At 26.5% G+C, this 19415-nt stretch overlaps 2 protein-coding genes across 3 annotated transcripts; one reads left to right on the top strand and one right to left on the bottom strand.

The window, feature by feature from the left end:
- Positions 1-2259: 2259 nt before the first annotated feature.
- On the top strand, positions 2260-7830 carry LOC129966887 (cuticle protein 14-like). Of its 2 annotated transcripts, XM_056081495.1 has the most exons (3): positions 2260-2384; positions 4401-4451; positions 7322-7830. In XM_056081495.1, the coding sequence occupies exons 1-3, from the start codon at positions 2373-2375 to the stop codon at positions 7763-7765; spliced, it is 507 nt and encodes a 168-aa protein (XP_055937470.1). In that variant the 5' UTR covers positions 2260-2372; the 3' UTR covers positions 7766-7830. The 2 variants fall into 2 exon arrangements, with proteins under 2 accessions (XP_055937470.1, XP_055937471.1); XM_056081496.1 differs by lacking the exons at positions 2260-2384; positions 4401-4451 and adding an exon at positions 6982-7166.
- A 3651-nt stretch (positions 7831-11481) lies between these two features.
- On the bottom strand, positions 11482-19029 carry LOC129965903 (palmitoyltransferase ZDHHC23-like). Its single transcript, XM_056080178.1, has 3 exons — positions 18219-19029; positions 14964-15140; positions 11482-12742 (listed from the first exon to the last, which is right to left on the bottom strand). Exons 1-3 carry the CDS (start codon positions 18689-18691, stop codon positions 12553-12555), a joined length of 840 nt encoding a protein of 279 aa, XP_055936153.1. The 5' UTR covers positions 18692-19029; the 3' UTR covers positions 11482-12552.
- Between the last annotated feature and the right edge of the window lie 386 nt (positions 19030-19415).

The raw sequence follows: 19415 nt of genomic DNA on the forward strand, positions 1-19415 counted from the left end.
TTCAGATTACATGAAAAAATGCGAAACATTCCTTTTGTCTCCGTCAAATATACCAATGCACCTCCTTTAAATGTATCTCTTTGGATAATCAAATGAATAAAATCACAATCCAATATTTTTATTTCATAGTCTAACCTTGTGAAACTTTCGTACAGCGATTCGAGTTTTTATGTAATTCTTATTTTTATTTCTCCAAATTGTTTCATAGTTCCTACGAATGACAAGATTTTTAAAAAAAAGTCTTCGGACAAATTATAACTCTTGGCCATCCTTAACCAAATTATCTTAAGTAGCGGTTCTTACTTATAGATAAAACTTTGTAGATATTAATCGAGTGACATCTCTCTATGTTTGTCCCATCCCCTGCTAATGAATCACTGTATTTATCTTTCATTTAATTCACATCCTTAAGACATAGTTAAAGACATTAATTACTCGTAAAAGTAATTATTTTTAAACAATAGAACAAAGCCAAATTCCAATAAGTATCCATTTCGCTACATGCTATCAGCCACTAATTTTACATGTTTTACCTTTTACATAGAGTCCCCAATTCGAATTGCTTTACAAACAATTAATATTTACCCTGATGTTCTGTTCGTATTTATTACGCGTATGTAGCGTTCGGGTCAATATGACCCGATTCAGAAAACTAACTATTCTTGCAGTAAATGACAGATGCCATTTAAGAAATGGTTTAAACAATAGCAATGTAAGTTTTAAAAAAAAGATCTAATAATATAAAGCATCTATAAAAATAACAGAAAAATGTTTGAAATTGAAACTTACAATAATAATATAAAGCATTTACAAAAATAACAGAAAAATATTTTTTATTTTTACTCGATTTCTTATATTTACTCGATTTCTTAATATTTACTCGATTTCTTAATATTTACTCGATATTCTTATAGAGCTTTACCAAATATTTTATTACATGAGGATTTTTATGCGTACAGAAATCAAACGATCTTTCAATTTTTTTACAAATTATTCGAATGTCTTTCTTCATTTAATTTTATTCTACTTTTATAACAAGAATAGACTTACCTAATTTTTGTCATTTTCTTTATTCCAGTCATTAGTTATGCTTATTCCTCTTTAACATAATTCTATACATACATTCAGCAGTTTTATTTTCGTCAAATGTATTTTTATTTCGTTATGTTTAGAACGTCAAGGTGAGATGTCCGGTTTGTCAATGCAGTGAATGTTGCTTTTGGTTTCAAGTCCATTTAATTGCTGCGGTAGTGAAATATGTTCTAATCTTTCTTAAATATTGTTTGAAAAGACAAGAGTGCCGAAAAATACAATTAAATGATAGATAATAAAATAGTTCAATTTGTAAATAATGGTATAAGCAATAAACAATTCAATTGAAGTCCTTGATGTAAAAATAACTTATTTGAGACCGGGTTGAAATACAGTTAATTGAACAACAAGAGGGGGTCTGAAGTACAAAAAGAATGTTTTTGAAAGGCAACAACCAGAAATCATCGATTCGAGTACCAAAACTGTAGATTTGTATCTAATTTTGGACTAAATAGTCATTAATGGATAGATTTCTTGCCTGCCTGTGCAATCGATAACTGAAAAGCAGAAACAGGATAAATGAAATTTTTCGTGTTTTCCTGGCACCAAAATTGAGTCCCATTTAATATTTTGGACCTAAATAGGCAAGAAATCAAAAACATACACTTGATTCTATTTTCTATATTAAGATTTAAAAACACAAAACGCGTCACATTGTTTAAGAATATTTTTACTAGCGCCATCTGACAAGATAAAATTTAATTATAAACCTTGTAAAATCAACTCTCTTTCTGTCATACATCATAAGAATTTAGAAATATTGCAAAATATACATGGTATTTTTGAGCTCTATATTGCCTTGTTTCCCTTTTTATTTAAATTATCATTAAAAAAATCCAGCCGTGTTAATGTTCTCAATAGTACGAAACAATTCACAAGCATTTACGGAATGAAAGATATTATGAAATTATTTCTTTCTCATGTAATTATATCTACAATTCTTTTCAAAGCCCTGCTTACGAAAACACTACCATTTCATTACAATTCCATTAACAATCAATAATCTTTAACGCCCGCTTAAATGAAATTTTGATCCTTATGTCATTTCGTTTTGGGTGAAAAGGCTTGGATGTCGAAATCGTCACGTTTACCCGCTGTGGACTTATGTTTCTAATCTGGGCGAAGTTGTGAACAAATCGCTCAATCATGCAGAAAGGCCCTAATCTCTGAACTCGTTAACAATGAACTTTCACACTGCAAGACCAATATATATATAGGAACCCATCTGAACCTAGATCAGTTATCACTTGTTGAGAATTCACAATCCAATCAGAAGCAAAATGATCTCTCGGGTAAGTATTACTTTAATAAACATTTAATTCTTTTGTTTTTCCCTTTTCACTGTGATTCTTACTATCCATGGTAATTTCTATTTTGCTTATGAGACCCTATAAACAGTTTTTTCGTTTTTTCTTTATCTAAGTCAAAATTGATCTCAATCCTGCAATTATTTTGGAATTGTATCTTTTATTGCTGAGAAATTAGCTTCCAAAAAAGACAAATTGTAATTTTTTGATATAACCAAATCAGTGTAAATCTGAAAAAAGTTTTAGCTGGATATTTTAAAAGAAATATAGAAAATTATAAGAGAACTGAACAGTAAAAGAAGAAAAGATCAATTGAGATATTTGGAAGGCCAAAACTGTAGTTCTATTTTCTATAAGAATTGAAAAGTAAAATTCGCCTTCATAAATGTTAAAAATTGTTTAATTTCTTTGAATTTTCTAGATAGTCTATCATTGATCGTCATTATAACAGCACTGTCTAATGCAAAACTATTGTATGAAGAGATCTGAATAAATTTAGCTTTTAAACAGATCTTTGATACCCCTTCATTGAAATGACAATATGTTATTCATTAACTATCATTAAGTCTATCTATTATCATTAAGTCATTTTTTAATTCTTGTTATAAATATAAAATAAAATTCTCAAGTTTTTTCAACAGTCGAAATTATGCTGCGAAACAAAAAAAAATTGATGAACTATTTCGAAATTTTGATTCCTTTTCGGATCAATGTTCGTTAGGTTTACATTTTTCTGGCTCCTGCATCATCATTCATTTCTTAACTCTTCATTTCTAAGCCTTTTGAAATCCTCATCAATTCTCTAATGAATGATGAAATATGTCTCACAGATCTCATAATTCCTACAGATACATAGATTAGAAATATGTCCTATAGATCAGTAACTCCTCCAAGTTAAGTAACAATAAATTTCTCTAAATACGGTTTTGTTTTGATAAGAAGGAACTAGATTCCAAGAACCATACCAGATTTCGGTTCGTTGCTAAATTGTTTGCATTTATTTGGAAGAAATAGTTGTAGTTTCATTCAATATGCTAAATATCAGATAGAATTTTTAATTAATATCAGAAAATGGAGTGAAATACGTAATGCATAATCATATTTTACAAAGTATCTTATACATCGATAAACGTAAAAAAAGTAATGTCGATGAAAAGCTTTTATAACTAAAAAATTGATTTCTTCTATCGCTAAATTTATTTAATAAAGTGTATTGAATTTCCGAATTTAATTATTTGAAAAGGTATAAATGTTTATACACCAAATTAAAACAAACTCATTTAAATTGTTGTGCAAAACTAATTTCCTGGAAGAATTTTCGATATTATATACTAATACAATTGTCTAAAATTAAAAAATAATAGAAACATAATTTGGAGAAAGGATTTTCAGAATTGTCCACTTTCCCCCGCTTTCTTTCATTTTTAAAGTCAAAAGTATTAGGACGATCTATCACTTTATTTAATAAGGCGACAATTATATTTTTAGAATTTTTTACATTATCAGTGAGAAATGCGTCACACAGAAGAGGAATCATATTCTTTGACATTGTTATTAATGTAAACAGTGAAAATATTCGAAGTATAAAATTCAACAGCAATTGTTTTTAACCAAAAATCATCATCAATTATTTTTAAGTTTTACTCAAAATGTGTGCAAGCTATTTGCATGAGAGAAAGGAACAGTACAAAAGCACGTAAAAATCGTATAAATGAATGAATTTTTTTAAAAAATTGAAAATTTGAATTTTGATCTTAAATTATTAAATTATAATTATTTTAGAAACTCCTTAATCAAAATACATTAAAAATTTGCTTCAAATTTAAAAATTTATAATCAAACAAGTCAATTGATCAATTACCAAATTATTCAAAATCATTTGCAAAAAGGGAAATATTTTAATAATAATATTTGAATCATTTGAGGATTTATTTACTTTAATTTCAATTTTAAAGAAACGTTTTTCTGTAAAAATAACTGTTTCCTTTTTATATATCACAGGTTATCCTCGCAGCTTCTTTAATCGCTGCCGCTCTTGCCTCTGGCCATGATGTAAGTATCACACTACTACTTCTGAACATTTATAATTTTGAAATTATAAAAACTGAAAATATTTTGTTTAACATTTTATATACCTAACGAACTGGAGTCGAATATATAATTCAAATTCAGAATATGAAAATAATTCCTTTTCTCTTTCTCTCTCAGGAAATGTATCATTTAATTTTTAAATGTTTAAAATCAAGAATAACTAAACATATTGATATGTAAGAATACCAAAACTTTTAAAATGGCGTAATTTTGAGCTTACTATCACAATACAAATGCGTTATTGGACTGAAATCTAGAAGTTGGAAAGCACTCCCCTTATAACAATGAAAAGTCTCTAAAGTAAGAACTAAGAAAGTTACGAAAGCAAGTATTAAAGTGTAGCGATTAAGGTGAGAAATTCACTATTTACAATTTAATTTAAATTCTATTTTCAGCAAAAAATAGTATTTAACTTTTGCAATAGTTAGCTGTAAATGCATTAGTTTCTATTTTAGAGCCTATTGACATTAGATGTTGGTTTCAATATTACCTTTTACTAAAGGGTTTTTACAGTGCTGGTCCTGAGTATCTAAAATAGGCAATGGGTAGATTTTTTTCAATTTAAAATATAACTTGAATATTCATTAGCTGCGGAAACAGGTATCCAGAAGTTTCGTTATTCTGAGGAAATTAGAAATACTAGATCAAAATAAAAAGATGAAAAAGAAAAAAAAAGATTCATTAAAAAATATTATGACTTACATATTTTTTATCCATTCTCCGAATAAGGAATATTCTGCTAAGAATATGAAAGTTGAAATGGAAATGGAGAATTCTAAAAACCAAACGATTTCAAAAAATTCCAGCAAAAGATTTTTTTTATCATAATGCGAAACCAATGGAAATCGTTTATTTATGAGAATCGAAATTAAAATCAATAAATAAATCGAAATTAACTTTAAAAATTTCCTTCTACTGCTTGAAATTGTATTAATTAAACAAAATAATTCTTTAGATTACTGCATGATATTTTTTTTATTGTTTGATATAATTTTTTTTCAGTTCCCTTAAAATTCCTGTAGCAAATAATTAATTTAATGATGAATAAAAACCAAATTTAAACGTTGAATCACTATTGTGGAACTACTCTGTTTAATTGTTCGTATTGGTGACAAAATCGTATCTTCCAATGGTGCATGTGAGTTTAGATATGAACACATAACTGTAAATAACTACACATTCAATGGCAGCACGTTAGCCGAGAAATAAACAAGGCTTTAAAAATATTTCCCAGTGACTAAATCACACAGTCACTCACTCGTAAAACCAATTCTCCACTCGACTTTCTCGCATATTAACATAATGCAGCCCTTTTTCTATCTAGCTTAGTGGCATAGTGAAAAGAATCGAATACGCATGCCTTCTTCAATCCAATTGGATCTATAATTTTACACAAATCTAACTCGAGTTGTATTCATATGCAAACAGAGACTTGATTTCAAGCGATTTTTTCTAAAATTTCACACAAATCTAGAATTTTGATGTAAAATCTGCATATAAATTTCAATCGTGCAGCTCGACCAAATTTTAAATTAATATTTCTAGAGATAGACACATGATCTGAAACGCAAAGAATTTTTTAAATCTTGAGATGAATTTTTTTTTAATAATTATAATAATTTGCACATTTCGCAGACACATGCATACAAAAAAAATGATTTAAAATTTTTAATCGTGCAAAAAAATGTCCAGGGTCATATGTTAAGTATTTAGTATTTTATATTAATTAAATAAATAGAATTTCAAACATGTTCGATTTATTTATAATAAAAGGAAAATATATTAATAATCAACTTTAATATTCTACAGTAACATAATTTATCGAGCTCTGTTGCAAGCTAGTCTAAAAGAACAGGGGAAATATATCTTAGAATATATTAATTTTGTTCTCCTAACGTTAATTTATTTTTCTAAATAACTAAAAGGCATAAAAAATGAAACAAATTTTTTTAAAAAAAATGTATTAAACCACAAATGCTACTTCTACACCAATATTGAATAGAAATTAATAAAAAGTACGTCGAGAAAATTCTAAAAACAGATTGGTTGTTGCGAATAACAAATGTTTGCCAGTGTCATAATTAAGGTTGCGTGTATTTATTGCGGCTCCAATTATTGCAATGTTTTAGGGAAATAATTTTATTTACATTTTAACTAAGGAAATTAAGCATTTGATTTTCACTATGAGCTTCACCGAGGCAGTGCGCGCGATAGCGTTCCGAAGAGAAAGGAGAGAGAATAGCCTTTTTAGAAACTTCGCGTGTCAAATACCCGGATGATGAGCGGCGCGGCAATTACGTCACACACAGCCTAGACGGAACCTGTACTTTTCAAATATATGATATGATTTTTAATAGGTATATATAATTTATGACAGGCATTCACTACACCTGGTAACAATGCAAATATTTGTTATTCGCAAAACTGTCTTGTTGCCATGTGCATTATAGGAATTAGCAAAGACTGTTTGCAGTTGAAGCTCAATGTGCGACTTATGCTCACCACTAGTGTTGTTATAAGATATAGTACCTAACTAACAACTAATAATATTTATAAAAATTCATCGAATTGCTAGAGTATTTTTTAAAAAATAGAAAAACAAAAGTAAATATATAATCAAAATTAATGCATGAAGCACTGTACTACATTTGCAGCTTCAACGGACGAACAATCTATGTAATCAATCATAAAAACTAAATATTCTCTACAAATATTTTAAACTTTTCTTTAAATATTTTATTCGTTTCAACTTTGTCGTTTTCATAAAACTTACTCAAAATTCTAGACCAGAGAATTGCAAACCAAAATGAATTTTTTTTATTTATTTCCAGCATTATCACCATGCTCCACAGCCATATAAATTCGGATACAGCGTAAAAGACCATCATGGCGAACAGCACCGCGAAGAATCTGGAGACGGCGGCCATGCCGTCCGGGGAAGTTACGGATTCACCGATGCCAGAGGAATTCACAGACAGGTCAACTACGTCGCTGATCACGGAGGATTCAGGGCTGAAGTCAAGACCAACGAGCCCGGAACTGCCAATCAGAATCCAGCAGCTGTCCATATGATCTCTGATGCACCCTATGGACACGGAGGATATGGATATGGCGGACTTGGATACGGAGGATATGGATATGGTGGGCTTGGATATGGAGGATCAGGTTATGGATATGGCGGACTTGGATACGGTGGATTGGATTACGGTTATGGAGGTCTTGGATATGGCGGATTGGGTCTCGGTGGCTTAGGATATTACAGATACGGTTTTTAAATAAATACCGGGTCTGAATTGTGTACATATATACCAATTTTTGGAATAAACATTTTTATCTTGTATATCTTTTAGTTTATTTTTACTACACAATGTTTACATTTTTTTAAAAGTGAAAATTTTATCATCCAAATTTCAAATGGAAAAAAAAAAAGCAATTTTTTTTTTCAAACTACTTATAAAAATTAACGTTGTGTAACGAAATAAATTTAATAATTAATGTAATTAGATTCGGGACAGTATTTATTTTGTTTTCCAAAATAATATTCTCCATACACTACTATTTTTCATTATTTTATACATGCGAATTATAATTTTACAAATGGTTTTATATCAAAATAGACTCAGAAAGTTTCTTTGTAATCATTGTATATTGACATTAAAAAGATAAGTCAGAAGATGATTGCAAAAGCTGCCAATGAATGTCCAACAAATGGAATGAAATCATCAAAAAGCTGTGATGAAAATACTGGGGGGGGGGACGAGTATTTGGATTAGATGTTAGAAAACATACTTGCTAGACCAACTAATTACTAAAAAAGAAGCCAAGAAGACTCTTATTGACAGAAGGGAAATCAGTCTCATTATATTCTTTCGATAATTCTTCAATTTTAATACAAGCACTAATTTAGACATAAAAAGTGCAATATATTATAAAATTCACAAATTTGAACTCTGCATAGTGAAATGAAAAATAATGCAAGCATAATAGATAACATAAGATAACAACATACCTGTTCTTGAGATAGAGTTAATGTAAAAAACAAAAAACAACATAGCAAGGGAAAAAGTGCCCAGAGTATAATTTATTCCTTCCGAACATATTTAGTATTAAAAGGTTTAAATATTTTTTTTAGTTGTGGCAGGAGATTAAATGACCCTCTTGATTACCTTATCTCATTCATAACAGTGCAATTGTGTTACTAGTTTTTAACATTTTGTAGGATGTTTTTTGTCCCCCCCCTCCATGATTAAACATAAACTTACAATGAGAACTTAAACTGGACTGAGAAAACATGGACTCAAATACTTCAATTTATTCCATACCTAAAAAATATGTAAAATAATAAGCATGATTAATCATCAGCAGGCATGAATTGATATTATGTTATTAGCAATTCCAAATTCAAACTACAAATCTAGCAAAATAATTAAATTATATTTAGAGAGATAAGAATCTAAGAATACTACATATATATGAATAACATAAGTCAAAACCTTAAAAATTGTTTAAATGTTTCTAGTACAATTGTTTAAGAAAATTCCATTCTACGATATTAATTTACAAGAAAAAAAAAGGGAGAAATATGTCCAATTGTTTCTTAAGCAATATTTTTCAGTAACATAAATGCCTTTAAGGTTATAAGAAATTATCACAGGATTTACTTCATAATCTTTTGTAATTGTTTTTGTCAAGGTTTGGCACAAGAAACAGAATTTAATTAAAATAAAGCATTCCGATTAATTTGCAAGGAATTTGCAGGTAAGTTAAATTAAATTTATGAGATACAATTTTAATATTTCTTTCTGAAATATACATTATCTATTTCCCCTTTATTTAGTTATTCTCATTTCATCCACTTATGTGGTAATATGTTTTATCTATTAATTTGAAATTTCACAACCAATTTAATCTTAAATATAATTATCAAATCTTTTTAAAATATAGGAAAATTACACAATAAGTATAGACTGTTAGTAAAAATCTAATCATAAGATATGAAGCAATACCACAGGACAGAGATGCAAAACTCTCTGTAGGATAACAAGAGCTACCTACAAATAATCTTGACAAGGGTAGTCATATTTCTAATGCTTTCATAGTCAAACCTCTAAATTCCTTTCAAGAAAATCCAATGTCATGAATATTAATTTACAAATAAATTGTGTGCAATAATATGAAAGAGCAAGTAACTTTTATTTTGCAAGTAAAATAAATCTAAACAATCATTTTCTTGTAAATAAAAAGACAGAAGAAAAAAAAATCTGCTAATATATTTAAATCTTTTTTTAAAATAACTAAAAAAAATTAACAATCTGAATAATAAAATTGCATTAAAGCTGCTTGAACATATAAATATTTCACTTCGAAGATACTTAAAATTTCAAATGCTGTTGATTAAACAGAAAATTGTAATAATATTAATTGTTAATGCATAATATATAATTTTAAAATTTGTATAACAAAAATTTATAAAAGATAATAATTTTATGATATGCTGTGCACATAAGTGAAAAAAAAATATAAGAAAAGAAAAGCATTTCATTTCATATATATGAAATAAAAATCTTTGAATAACAAATCTTAAAATTAATAAATTTTGAAATTATATGCAAAAGAAATTACAGACATATTTAAAACTTTGAAAATGTTGCAAATAAAAAACCACACACATATTTTATTTATGTAGCTTCATACAGAAAATAATACAGATAATAATCCGGAACAAAAATATAGAAATACTTGATAACACTAAATGCATTGTGTTTTTGCACCTGGATGAAAATGTACAGTGTATTCACATTAAATATAGTGAATGGATAGGGCATGCTCACAAGAATAATGTTTGTCACAAAATTAACAAAGTATACAATAAAAATAATTTAAGATACATGCCAAATAAAATTATTAAAAATGAAGTTTTTTTTTCAAAAGATCGTTTACAAATAGTTTAATATCCAGTTAAATATTTGCAACATCATTTGGCATATTCTAATAAAATATATACAAATGTAATCTAAAATATACAGTACAGAAACAAAATAGAAAAATATTTTTAAAAAATAAAATAAAACACAGATAATACTGAAAAACTCCAAATTCAAAATTTGCAGAGGAATGCAGAAAACATAAATTAATAAAAAAAATTAGGGAAAAACATTATATACAGCAAGAGATATATGTATTTCATTTGCTGGATGAATATTCAATTGATTGCATCAATAAGAACCTACTAAGCCACAACAACTTACTTAACATTTAAATGAATCCAAGGAAAAGTATTAAAATAACCACTATTCTATATGAAGTAAATTTTTAATACTGGTTAATAAAAGTAAAATAACCAAAAAATAAGAACATTTAAAAATAAATGGACTCATTCTGCAAAACATTCATTAAAATGATTTATCTTGAATTAAAAAAAATATCTGATGAAACAGATTTTATATAAATTGCATGAAAATTTCATACAAAAAGAATACTAATATTATTTTGAAATAAAGACAAATTAATCAAACAGGGAACTTTAACTAATAAAAGAGACAACTGTGGAAAACTTCAACTGCTTCATTTCAAATGTTGTATAGTGTACATTATACAAGCTTATTTAAGCCTAATTTTCTTAAAGCAATCAATTTTAATCTACTGATCTATGAAACCTGATGTGAAGACATAGAAAAATTTTCAGTAAAGGCAAGTAAAGATTATAATTTTTTCATTAACTTAAAATTAATATCTATTCCACAGCAATAAGATTTATTTGTCAATTAACGAGTAGACAAATTATTAGATTTATGAAAATAAATAAAATTTAACAAACAACATAGAAAAGTTATCCCACTTTTATTTTATGTTTATGCATAATTAATTAATTTGGTTTGAAACAACTTTATTAATGAACTTACTAGATATTCCATATTATATATTTAATATTAATTTTTTCAAAAAAAAAGTAATTTAAAACTGATTTTTTTTTTTTTTTTTTTTTTGCCTATTTTACTAACTTTGACATTCCTTTCTATTAAAATAAAAAATATTTAAAAAAATCCCAACTAAGAATTTAAATTACAATCTCCAAATTCATCAAATTATTCTGTAAATGATTAACTGCTAAATATTAAGCTTCAGCTAAACTACAGTTAAAGTCGTGCCATGTTTATACAGTGTGCCTAGAGATGTTGTCTTTTATAATCACAAAAATGAAACTTTGACAGCATATTTTCAATTTCAAAACCACTCTGACAAGTGAAATTTCTAGAAACCTGAAATATATTTTAATAGTGAATCATATTATTCACAATGAGAGGATTAAAAATATATTAGCTTCCATTTATGAAGTTGCCATACAACTTATAGAAAACATGTCATCCATTAAATTGTAAGATGAATAATAAAATAAATGACAAGTAAGATGTGCAATTAATCTTAGATCTTTTTTGTGCGACTTTTATTCTTGACTTGATGGTGTTATATAGACTTTGTAGATATTTATACAGGAATAGTTGATACTCACATTCAGATTAAGTTTCTTTTTTTATATATTAATAACAATTTTTTTAAATTGTTTAATTATTATGAGTGCTAGATGCACATTACATTTTATGTTTCATAGAAACTGACATCTATTTCATTTTTCAGTAGTTGTGGGAAAACTAGTTCTAACAAATAACAGTGAGATTTGAAATATGAAAAATTTGACTATTTTATGGTAAAATAGCGCTCATATTTTAACATTAATACTTAATAATATTAATTTTTCATCACTCTTACAAATATTTTTGAAATCATAATTTGAAATATCTCAACAAATAATACACATATTGCAGTTTTGTGAAAGCCAAAAAAGGAGCTGCCTAATCTTTTGTGACCTCTAAATAATCAGATTCTGGTCAATAATTTTAAAAAGCCTCCATTTTAAACAAAACTTCCCATCAGATCAAAAAAATTAAAACACCTTCAATAAAATCTGTCAATAAATATAAAATAAACATATTTTTTATATACATGAAATAAAGTGTGACATTTACATACAATTGTTTTATATACTTTTTTTTAACACCACAGTCTAGGTGTAACCACAGAAAAATTCCCAGACATTTCGGAAGCATCCATTACTGTATAGGCCCATTTGCCCTTGTTTCCATTCTTGGAATGTTGTATTGTGGGATATGAGCCAAAATTGTTGAGAAAGAAGGAAAATTCCAAGAGCTGCTATCATCAGCGTGTAAACAGCACTCACAAAGCAAATGGAAATACTACAGAAAAAAAAAATTAAGAATATAAATATTAAAATATATGAATAAATGGAAGTTATCTTAAATAAAAAAAATAAAACTATGAATTTTTTTTGAAAACGTTGCAACCAATTCTATTTACACAAAACATTTATTAGTGATTACTATAATGTTCCTCATATTAGATATGGCAATTTCTTCATATTACAAAGTCAAATCCTTTTTTTTTAAAATTAAATACCTTAATCACGCTTAATGTTGTAAATATGAATTTCCATAATCTTACTAAAGCATTCTCAAGATTTCTAATAAATTGTTTGGCACTTGACAGCCTGTTTGGCACTTCAAGCCTGTTCAAAAGTTAAAGAAAAACACTAATTTTAATCTTACTAATTTTAGAAAATCATACACAATTTCTACAAACAATTCATTCACATCAAATCTGTTTTGTATTCAACAACTACAACAAAATATAAATTTGAAAAATAATAACAATTTTTAAAAAAATCATACAACTCTGTTAATGAGACATTGGACAATTGATTAATTTATGTTTATTTAATGTAAATTTGTGAATGAGACAGCTTTTTCAAAATGGCAATTGATGTCAAAATTTTGGGAATCCTCACTTTTGGAAATTCTATGGTGTTAAAAGATACAAAATGACTTGATGAATCAGCTAAGCCAGAGAAAAAATAAACAAAAAAATTACAAATTTTTTAGTTAATAATTAATTATTATTTATTGTGAAAGAAAATAGTGAATTGTCAAACATATAAAGAACATAATTTATATTAAATTCTTATCCATTTTGTTCAAAATGGCACATTATGAAGCAATAAAAATAAAAATAAAACTAAATTATGTTCATCAATTTTAATAAAGAAAAAAATACTAGTATGTAAAAACATATCAAATTAAGGAAACTCTTTAGACATGTTTCTGACATAAATAAATATAGCAATTTTATTGTTCCATAACAAATACCCAACATTATGAGCTGTTTCCCAAATTATTTAATTTCCCAAGAATCTAGTTTTTTCCGAAAATTTATTAAATATAGTGCAAGCCAAAAATATCAACAAAAAATAAAAATTTTTCTTCTTTAATTAAATTTCATAATCAAACCATGAAAAATACACTGTTTTTTGCAGCAACATTTAGGATATGTTTGATTACAAGGACTAGAAGAAAAAAAATTAGATAATGTGCAATACTTTTTAAAAATACATGACATTTAATTTCAATAATGAATAAAAACAGCTCAAATTAATAATATTATATCTTTTTTTTTTTTTTGTAAAATTCAATTTAATATGTAATGGAAAACAAAAATTATGCATTTATTTTGCTTCAGATGTAAAATTTTATAAATAAGAACAGTAAGATTTATACTACAGAAAATACAATCAAAGCAAAAAAAAAAAAAACCTTTATCTAAATTTAAAATTAAAAGCAATAAATAAAACTCATTTCAAATAGATCATTAAAAAATTATTTAGTTAAAACAGATTAGAAATTTAACATATGAAGGCTTCCTGAAAGAATTTTTGTCTTAACCATCAAATTATTATGAAAATTAATGAGTATCTGTGTATTAACTACATGTCTTTGGCAATCTCTTGGCTTAACCACATACCATTAATAAACCTTACGCTTAACCACATGTTATTGGCAAAATTTTATCTATGACATCTTAGGCAATTAATCATCAGTTATAATAAATATGATAACAACTTTGGTGAATAATTTCTGGGATGCAGTTCATATCTAAATACCAAAATATGATTTTATTATAAAAGATTCCTTCAAAGATAAAACTATATTCCAATTTAGTTAGCAAAGATTTATATAAGAATCTTAAACAAATTTAGATTTTTTAAAGCCATGTTCTTCCATCTATTTAATAGAAATCTATAGATGAAATGGTGGCTTGAGTGGCAGAATCAAAATTTGATTCCGTGAATAATTTTTATCTAGATAACCAGTTGAACATTAATTCATTCAGATCAAATATATTCTGCAGATGCAGTAAAGAAATTTGGAAAGAGTGTTGCTAGCTTACTCCTTTAAATCGCTTCCTTTAAATCTGATCATAGCACAAAATTACAAGTTCCTTCTACATCAGCTTCAGTGTGGTTCTTATAGAATGTTTTTATAAATAAATTAACCTGTCAATTACAAAATATTTATTAAAATAAATTCTCATCAAAACAAATAATATTTTAAGAATTAAACTTACTGTATGTCACCAAAAACATCACTGCAATCATCTGGGACAAGAAGTATTCCTCCCAGGAGAGTTGGATGACAAATCGTTGTTAAAGTCAAATTGCTGCTATAAAAGCATGACAAAAGTAATGCAATCAGAGCCCCCATGAAATATTTCTGATTTTTGGAGCCAATACAGGTATCCAACCTGAAATATATTTATCAAAATTATTGAGAATTTGATTTTTTGAAAATTATACGAGAAAACAATAACTATTTAAAAAATTAAGCTATATAATAATTATAAATCTTGACATTTATATTTGGGCATGCCAATTTTACAGTAATACAGTAACATGCAATTAAAAACAATACAGAAGTTCTCAAAATTTGTAAGGTTTGCAGTCATGACAAAATACCATGTCTATGAAGATTGAAAATTTTAAAAGAATATCAAGCAAATCCATTTAAATTATATACAAATTTAAAATGTATAGCTACAATATCTATAAAACAATTTTTAATTTAATATATATTATTGCTATAAAAGTACTTGTACTAGATATTGCTTCTTCAAATATGCAACTCAGCACTTTAAATAATGAATGAAATTCAATTTTATTTTTAAAAAGGTTAGCGGGCCTGAATTTTAATGCAATATGACATCAATAGCTATTTTAAAATAATAAAATTTAACACAATAATATTAGAAATTCCTTTAATACAAATACAAAAAGAATTTATACAGAAAGTTCAGTTTCAGAAGTTTAAGTATGTTTACTTCCTCATAACTCTGCTCAGGCTGATTCATCACAATTCAGACTATTCTTACTAGCAGAGGGAAGTGTGCGCCAGTTCTTGGTATGGAGTATTTGCATTTATCTCAAAAGTCATTTGTCTTTCTTCAAGAAAAAAATTACTAATGACACAAATACATGCTTTTTTTTTTCTGAGATTAAATTCACCCCATTAAAAATTTCATTGACATTTAGCTCAATTAATCTAACTGATGCAGTTCTTAAACAATTAAAAACTGGCCACACTCGATTCATGCATAAGTATTTGTTATCCAGAGAACCTTTTCTCAATGCAGAGTATGGCAATAAGTAAAATCAGTTTCCACATTTTTATATAATGCTCATATTTTAATTTTCAAAGCATCTGTTACTTATATTCTTCCTATGTTATTTTTAAAAAAATCTTTAATTACAAACATTTGAAAAATTATTGATCTTTACTATTTGATCTGAATAGGTTTTTTTTTTTTTTTTTTTTTTTTTTTTACATGTTATAAAGTTAATACATTTTTTTTTCAGATTATATAAATTGATTAGGCTTGAAATAAAACAGATTTTTAAACAATTTTCTAACACAATACTATATGTTTGGTATGGACCATTTTATGTGTGTATACTATATGTATGATGCAGCATAATCAAAAATGATTTTGGTATAACTAGTAAACTCCATCAATTAAAATCTTTCTTTAAATGTAATCTTGTTTCTAATACAAGAAAAATATGCTACAAATAAACATACCAATATTTAAAAGAAGCTCTCGTAAAAACAAAGAAAAATTAATAGAAACCAGTTTAAATGGTATAAAAATGCATAAAACAATTCAAAATTAATTCATTTGCACTTAAACAGAAGGTAAATTATAAATATAATTTAATATTACATAGTTCCGAGTTTAAAGATAAAAAAAGAAATAAAATAAAAATTCCTTATTATTCGTAATTTTGATAAAGAAATTTTACGACTTTTTCACTCTTTCAAAGTATTGAAAAATAAAGTATACAATTTGTCTTGACAATTATACACTTGCTATTCTTGTTTTCCTTATTAGTGCTCACCATGCACAACAGAATTATACAAGATAGAGAAACACATAAATCACCTAAATGATCAGATCACAAACAGTCTAGAGAAATCCTAACTTCTTACTTGTACCAGCCTGTAAAAAAGGCAGCCTGCTTGGAAAAGGCAGTATATGCAAAAATTCTATCTCCATCAATTTACAGATAGTGTTTAATGAAGAATACTTTTTAAATATCAAACTTATTTATAATCATTTGTCATAAAAAATCATGTTTGATAAATACGTTTTTAAAAAATGTAAAAATTAAAAAATAGTTAAAAAGAAACATTTTAGAAAATAAAAAAATTTAAAACAAATAGAATATAAGTCATCAGTAGCAGCACAATGCTTTAACAAATGGCATTATATTGATTTAGAAGAAAAGAAAAAAAAAAAAAAAAAAAAAAACGTTACAGCAACCAGTTTGATAATTAATATAGTTGCTGATATTACAATATGATAAATTTACTGAAATATTCATCCAAGGATCATTTAGATGTTGCAGGCGGCAGAGTACAATTTACTGAATTTCTTTCATATAATTCAAAAATAAATTTTAAAAATGAATATCCTGTACTCTCAATATATTAGTAGAGCTATTATACTCCTTGACTATAATTCTTACAAAATAATAAGATGTTTTTTCAGTGAAAGGAAATAATTCAAAACTAATTTTAGATGCTGCAGGCATCACAAACACCATTTCTGTTACAAATAATCTCGATTCTGTTACTGTTACATTCTGTTACCATTTCTGTTACTTGCTATAATTTTTTAAGATCATTATAATGGAATAGAAGAATATTTAATCAACAATTTTACAATACATACCAAGCACTGGCCTAAAAAATATTCATTTTCTGCCCAAAATAAAAACAACAATAACTTGTAATAGCATATGCAAATAGATGAATGAATATATTTGTTTCATGTTGCAACATTATTGGTGGTAGCTGTGATAAACTTTAATATTTCAAACTGGTATATAGCATTTTATATAAAATATATTTGAAAAAAAGATTAACTGATAAAAAAAATGTTACAAAGAAAACATGACAAAATTTATCTTTCAATTAACTAATTTCCAAAGATGCAAAATTAATTTATTTCTAAAATACAGGTGGATTAATTCGCTATTTGACAAAGAAAACTTGACCAATGAGTCTTAAGAATATAATTTTTATTAGGTATAAATAATATTTTTTTAAAAATAAAATCATAAACAAGATTGAAGGAATATTTATTAACAGTTTAATTTTTAACTACAATACTACTTACAATTACTAAATTAAGTCATGGAACTTTTCTTCATATTCATTCTTCTAATGTTACAATGAAAATAGAAAATTACTAATGAAGACAATAAAAAAAATGAAGAATTAAAAAATATGAGATTAAAATAATTATATTAATAATTATACTTGCCAGATGCTATGGTGATCTCTTTTATGGACACAAAATCCACACAACTCACAGTGATATGTTCTTGAAGGTTGAGCACAAGCACATGCTTCACATCTGATCTTTTTTATCTCACTTTTAGACTCATATCTGTCAGAGGTTATTGCAATGGGAAGAGTCGTCTGAGAATTAGACTTGACAAAAAATACACACAAGCACATACAGGCAACAAAACACATGAGAACAAAATTCTCAATGAAAAGAATTTCTAAATAGGGTACAACTTCTAATTCAAATATGGCAAGAAGAAAAAAGAACGACACAAGACTCCAACCAAAAAACAATCGAGTCCGCGATTTTGAAGCTATTTTGTAATAATAAATTATAAAAAATAAAGGTAAACAAACAAATACACAGATCATCCAAGCCCATCCCTGAGCGGCTATCACCATCAGTAATGGCATAAAACAAAACGCTCCTGCTATTTCTAAATCCATAATGTATGCAGCAGCGAGAAAAAATGCACTCAATAGCAGATTTAACACCAGCTTTATAGAAAAGTGGAGAGTGTCCACTAACTTAAGAATGTGAAGTGAATACTTTCTTTAACTTCATAAAATGATTGCTTGCTATTTACATTATTGTTTGAATAAATAATAGAAGTTGAATAACAGAATATATCATTGTTCGGTATTTCTAAACTTCTTAACTGCGATTAAACTTCAACACGGTAATCAATAATGATTATTATTATTTTTCAAATTTCTACCTCTCTGCAGTTTTGTTTTTCATTTCATTTCATTTTAAAGTATCCAAACAGAAAATATCATGTTTTAACTACGCAGTTTAATAAGTGTCGTACAGTAACTGTAAACCATTAAAAGAAAGATATCTAGAAAATCCAACTTAAATTTTAAAGTATCTGGAAAGTGTGGATTTAAAAACAAATTTGAAGAATTAAATTTAATTGTACCATATGATTATAATTAAATATTTGGTTCCTCTCTCTTTAAATTCCTATAAATGCCATATTATAACAGTGAGATATTCAAAGAAAAATACTCAGAAAAACGCATTAAATATAAAAATATATGAGATACTTAACAATGGATCGAGAAGGAATTTTGGAAAAAAAATTAGTGTCCAATGATTCGAATTATACCTTTATTTCTAATTAACATTATATAACATTTTCACTCTGGTGCGTGCATGCATGTGAGG

Source organism: Argiope bruennichi, chromosome 4 (assembly GCF_947563725.1).
Source record: "Argiope bruennichi chromosome 4, qqArgBrue1.1, whole genome shotgun sequence".
Lineage (NCBI taxonomy): Eukaryota > Metazoa > Arthropoda > Arachnida > Araneae > Araneidae > Argiope > Argiope bruennichi.